The sequence below is a fragment of the Bison bison genome, unplaced genomic scaffold (genome assembly GCF_000754665.1).
Source record: "Bison bison bison isolate TAMUID 2011002044 unplaced genomic scaffold, Bison_UMD1.0 scf7180017864476, whole genome shotgun sequence".
In the NCBI taxonomy this organism is placed as follows: Eukaryota; Metazoa; Chordata; class Mammalia; order Artiodactyla; family Bovidae; genus Bison; species Bison bison.
The window spans coordinates 2,310,986-2,317,232 of record NW_011495037.1 but is presented as its reverse complement, the minus strand read 5'-3'; the positions used below and the strand labels follow the sequence as shown (position 1 = coordinate 2,317,232).

The 6,247-nt window shown below is 42.6% G+C and overlaps 1 protein-coding gene across 1 annotated transcript in view; it reads left to right on the top strand.

Annotated features, from left to right (window-relative positions):
• The window catches only part of SFXN1 (sideroflexin 1), a 57,134-nt gene extending 51,404 nt beyond the window's left edge, over positions 1–5,730 (top strand). Inside the window, exons 9-11 of the mRNA XM_010862101.1 lie at positions 508–557; positions 964–1,011; positions 4,369–5,730. Of these exons, the coding sequence (XP_010860403.1) occupies positions 508–557; positions 964–1,011; positions 4,369–4,465 (195 nt within the window). The 3' untranslated portion in view covers positions 4,466–5,730. The remainder of the gene's footprint in view (positions 1–507; positions 558–963; positions 1,012–4,368) is intronic.
• Positions 5,731–6,247: the final 517 nt, after the last annotated feature.

The window sequence follows — 6,247 nt, the reverse complement described above, 5'->3', positions numbered from 1 at the left end:
TAAATGTTATCTGGCGTATCTTCGTGCACATGTTTTTAGGAACCTGTTGGGATCTACATTCTGCAGAAAAGGAACCAGAGCTTGGGCTGGGTGGACTCTGCCTCCCTTTGCCCACAGTGGGGGTGAACTGGAAGGACAGAGATTTGAATACAGGTTTGTTAGTTTTCTGGCTTTGGAACCACACTCCTCCCCAGCCAGGAGACAAATGATAGTCAAGCGATAACACTTTCTCTAGTTCCCATTTACGAGCAGGCATCTCTCTGATTCTAAGTGCAAGGGAGGAATATGAGAAGCCGCCTGACCCTTGCATGTGCATTGTGGCCAGATCTCCGAGGGCTGCAGGAAGTCAGGACTAACGAGCCGTTGCAGTGGTACCCCCACACCTCGCTAATCGCATCCCAGCTGCATCTTGTAACGTGGCCATGCTCCTTCCAATTAACCAGCAGAGAAAACTGTCTCTGAGAGCCTGTATAAAAAGTATTCAAAATAGTTTATTTCTTTACCCAGAGGTTCCCATGGATGAGTGCACCTGTTCAAGTTGGAATAGTTGGCTTTTGGTGAGTAGAATTACTTCAATGTCATTCTTTCCTTTTTTAAGATTAATATACAGCATATGAAAGTGAGGGCTAATATGGGACATGCATTTTCAAAAATGAGACCATCTCAGAACATCTGGTCCCAGTCATTAGCTAGAAAGAAACTGCCTTTAGAGAAACCTGCAACATTTGGAGCTACTTGTGTGATGCTTTTTAAAACTCCTTTTATCTGTTTGATTTTTTCCCTTTTGAAAATTATTTTGGCAGCCCTTAGTAGTAAAATTACACAAACAGGACATATTTTTGAGTTGGCAGTATAATACCAAAAAGAAAGAAAGGGGATTGTTATCAAAGTAGAATAGAAAAAGTCTGAAAAGTAGACCATTTTTAAAAGTGCTCTGATGTGTCTTTTTCATTTTTCTTTAAGCTTGGTGTTTGCTACGCCTCTGTGCTGTGCTCTGTTTCCGCAGAAAAGGTATGTATTTGTTACTCTTCAGAATGATCATGCGTTTTAACCTAAAAACAAGTTGCAGACACAGGTTCATTTCACTAGGAGGAAAGTTGAATCTCAAAAAGATAAGGAAGCAGAGTCTCTAAAAGGAAGAGAGAGGCAGAAATTAAATGCACATCTATTTAATATCAAAACTCTCTTTGCCCAGCTCTTTGCTACTTGCTATGATTACATTTGAAAATGCTTTATTCTTGTGTAAGACCCAGGTTAACTCTGGTGCCAGTCTGCTCTTGTAAAAGTTTAAATATGATCCACTGATGTCCAGTCCATTGGCAAAGGCATCTATAAGGCAGAAATATTAGAATTTAAGTTCCAGCCCCAGGGAGAGCAACTGTATGTACTTAACTTTGGTTGGTATATTGGCTTTCCTTCTTCCTACTTGAGTTTTTTTTCCTTTTTTCCTTAAAAGCCTTATTGTGCATATATCTTTCATCACAAGTTGCCCTTGAATCCTGCCTTTGATGTAAGAACAGGATTAACCGGCATTAAATAGGCATAGATCTGAGGCTTCAGCCTTTTTCTGTCTAATGCCCAGGTGCAGAGGGGCAGCGCTGTGCTTCATTGCTGGGATTCTGCTTCCAGTCCTGCCTTTGTCTTGTCCTTCATGGGCCGACAGGCCCCGCACAGATGGCCTTTAACACCCGAGGCTTTCCAGTGGCTTTGGGACGCGGCAGTCTCTTCTAGAACTGACTTCATCAGGTTCCCCATCTGATGAGACATCCGTCTTTTATCTGGTCTTTTGCTTGTCTCTGACCCCCACTGTTGTTAGCTGGGGACTTAAATTTCAAGGAGAGGGAATCTTTATCACCTTGACGCCTATAGTTAAGCCCCGCTTGGAGAGGGCAGGAGCTTCAGAACCTGTTGTGAAGCCCAATACAGATGAATTTCCTGAAGAGGAGCACTGTTTAATTGGGCGAACCCCAGAATCTCAGGGCTTCGGGTAAGGAAGGTTTGTTTCCTTAGTCTGCGGTACTGGAATATCAGTGTTCAGCACTTGGCCTTACACTCTGTGACTTAGGAGCATGGCGTTTGGGTCGAGAAGGATCTAACTTCAAATCTCAGCTGCACCTCTGGTTTCCTTATCTGTAAAATTAAGATAATACTTAACTTTCCAAGGTTTTGTAAGGGTTAAAAATGCATAATGTCTGACCCAAAAATTAAGCACTAAGTCATAGCCATTATCATTGCCATTAGCAACATTATTTTAAAATTACCCAAGGTCTCCCTATATAGAAGAAAAAAAACAGCCACTGTTTTTTCTATATTCATCATTTTTCTTTTTTTTGCATTATGTCTATAAATCTATATCCTATCTTTTTACCTCTTAGTTTACCACATCTCAACCATGGTGGTGGTAGTTTACTCACTAAGTCCTGTTTAAATCTTGCTACCCCATGGACTGTAGTCTGCCAGGCTCCTCTGTCCATGGAATTCGCCGGGCAACACTGGAATTGTGTTGCCATTTCCTTCTCCAGGGGATCTTCCTGACCCAGGGATCTCCATTGCAGATGGATTCTTTACTGACTGAGCCACCAGGGAAGCCCACTCAAGTAAAGAATAATTCTTAAGAAACTAATTCCTAGTGTTACCAAACCCAAGTTCAGCAGCTTGCAGCTCAGAAGCCAGTAATTCAAGACACAGGTGTCAGTAGAAAGGAAAGATGCTTTACTCAGGGAGAAGGTGAACTCATGTCCAGAGACCAACTCCAAAGATTTTGCTCAGTTGTGACACTTTTTTTTGTTTGTTTCATGTAATACCTTTTATTTAAAAAAAACAAAAAAAAACTTTTAATTTTTGTATTGGAGTGTAGCCAGTTAACTAAGTTGAGAGTTTCAGGTGAAGAGCAAAGGGACTCAGCCATACACATACATGTATCCATTCTCTCCCAAACTCCCCTCCCAGCCAGGCTGCCACATAACGCTGAGCAGAGTTCCCTATGCTATACAGTAAGACCTTGCTGGTTATCCATTTTAAATATAGCGGAGTGTACGTGTCCATCCCAAACTCTCTTAACTATCCCTTCTCCCCATCCTTCCCCCCAGCAACCGTAGGTTTTTTCTCTAAGTCTGTGAGTCTGCTCCTGTTTTTTAAGCAAATTCATTTGTATCGTTTCTTTTTAGATTCCACATATAAGGGATGTCATACGATATTTCTCCTTCTCTGTCAATCATGACAGTTTTTAAAGGAAAAAAAAGGGGAGGGGAAAGAATCTCAGCGAACCACCTACTGTGTCTTCAGATGTTGTCTTGCTCGAATGATCTGCCTGCAGATTGCTTGGCAGGGGGCAGAGTAGGGGGTGGGTGTTGGGGATAGAGAGCTCGTCATTTTTTTTTAACTGCTTAATTCTTCATTCTTCTTTCTGTCTAGGAAAAGAACAGGTTATTCAGGACAGCATAAGTCAGGAGTTAGGTTAAATTGCCTGGTGATCTCATTACTATTAAGATTAGAGGGGAACAGAAATGGGCAAATAGGAAAGGGGCAAATGAGCTTTCCATAACAGAAAGTCAACAGTTTTGCTGGCCAGTTTTTCTTCATCCTCTTATATATTAAGTATGCATTCATAATGAAAAAACAAGCTTTAATACATGGACTTCCCTGGTGGCTCAGACGGTCGAGCGTCTGTCTACAATGTGGGAGACCCGGGTTCGATCCCTGGGTCAGGAAGATCCCCTGGAGAAGGAAATGGCAATCCACTCCAGTACTATCGCCTGGAAAATCCCATGGACAGAGGAGCCTGGTAGGCTACAGTCCATGGGGTCGCAAAGAGTCGGACACGACTGAGCAACTTAAAACATTCAGGTACATTTTTTACATGCACAAAGCAAAGACTTACAGTGGTCCTTCTCAGTGGTGTGACTACAAGAGATGTTTTTTCTCATATATTTTCATATTTTCTAAAAGTTCAGAATATATATCATTATATAGTGGACAGAAGCACATTAATGCAAGTGAATTTTTAGTGCTAAAAATTCCACTGAATGCATGTGTCTTTTTCTCATGAATTGTGAACATTTATGTTATTTCTCTTAGGAAGTGTCCTGACCACAGATTACTTTCCGATACATCAGGGTCTGAGAGTGTGATTACCATACCTCCTTGCCAGCGATAAGTGGTTTTTAAAGCTTTCAGTAAGATGAGAGATCAAAAGGGATCTGATGGTCCCTTTCTTTCTTATTTAGTCATAGTTTCCTGGGACATGAAGCATTTTTCAGACAGGGCTCTTACACCAGTCGGGGTGAACGGGGGTCCTTGCTTTCCTCTCCTCAGGTTCGAATTTCCACCGTCTGTGGGATGACCCTGTCATTTTCTCCCTTCTCCCAGTTCCATGTCTGTGACAAGCTTGGAGGCTGAGCTGCAAGCCAGGATCCGAGAGACCTACCCTGAATTACGGCGTGTGTACTTTAACAAGGGGTTATAAAGCAGGTTAAGAAGCATCTTCAGAGGAGCCTGCCTGCCGCGAGCCTGGTGTACCCAAGTTGGAGAGGAATAACCTGGGCGGCTGGGTTCTCTCAGTGAAGAAACCTTTTAAAGACCAATAGAAGCCTTTAGAGTCCAGCTGCTACTTACGCCACAGCCCCTGGGGGTGGTCCAGGTGCCTCACCTGCCAGCCCCCGCCCCTTACATTTGAATCATGCTATGATTTACAGACACCCTTCCTGTAGCTTTTATAGTCACTGTTTTTTCAAAGACAATGTCCTGACTCACACCCAGAGTTTTCCAGAGCACTGCTAGGCATAGAGTTAGATGTTCAGTATATTGATTGTCAGTCAGTGAAAAGGAAATCATACTGAAATTTTATCCCCCCCTTGTTTCAAATCAAGGAGAGCTGAGTAGTGAGTTGAGAAAACACAAAAGCCCTGAGGCTATACTGTAACAAACAAACAAAAAAAAGACTCGTAAATATTAAGGACAGTTTGCTTTTCTGCCCAGGTTGGGCAGGAGGCAACTGAAGTAGAAGATGAATGTTTTGGATTTGTAGGATAAAAGCTCCTTCATAAACCTCCTGAAAGTCAAAGTAATAGACAAGTGTGATGCATGGAGGCTGCTGTCAATATCTGTAAGCTTTCCTATTGCTGGTGGCTTTCTTTGATTGAATTTTAAATTTACTCTGTTTTGTATTCTTATGAAGATATTAATCTTACTTTGCACTTGTTGACTTTATATTCAGTCATTTAAATCAACTAATTAAGTAACTGAAATGCACAAATGTCAAATTTGGGGAGTATATTCAAAACCAGCACTATATGACTGGGTTGAATCTGGCTTTTTTTTTTAGAATCAAGAGAATGGTCTCATCTACCTACATCTCTTTTCTTGTCCTATAAGATTTCTTTGGCTTTCAGAAAGCTACAGAAACTATGTGTATGTGAATCATTGACTCAATGGATTTTACTTGAATGTTTGTATATTACATTCCACCCTGTTGGAAAATAACCAGCCCAGGGACCACTGTTTACATCACCTGTCTTGGTTTCACAAGTAACATATTCAATGTAACCGAGATTATGCTGTAATTTATAGAGGTTCAGAGGCATATGGGAGGTGGTTATTTCAGTAAGTGTAGACCACTCAGTACGATGTGTAATAGAGACCTGTAAGTGGAAACACACGTAGAAACTAGTTTGGGCAGGTTTTTGCTGACGATGTGAGCAGACTGAATTTCCTTATAAAGGCAGAACGGTGCGCCTCGTGTCTGTGCTTCTCTTTTCTCTGAAACGGTGAGTGGGCCTGAGGCTGGGCTACTCTGGGCCCTCCTGTGTGCTGCCAGAACCCTCTCACGGAGGTTTTCTGTGTTAAGCCATTTGAAGCAAAAGAGCTGCCCCGTGACATTCTGACCTTGGACATCTTTTGTTGCCATTTTTGCTTCTCTTTAAAAATTGGTAAAAGCTAGAAATTTGAGCCCGAGCTCCACGAGGTGCTTACAGGGCACTTTTAACAAGAAACTGAGGCAGCTCAAAGGGCTTCCCCAGCGGCTTAGATGGCAAAGAGTCTGCCTGCAATGCAGGAGGCTTGGGCTTGATCCCTGGGTCAGGAAGATCCCCTGGAGAAGGCAATGGCAACCCGCTCCAGTACTCTTGCCTGGAGAATCCCATGGACAGAGGAGCCTGGCGGGCTGCAGTGCATGGAGTCGCACAGAATCAGACACGACTGAGTGACTAACACTTTCACATTCAAGGCCCTGAAGCCTCCACCCCCCACC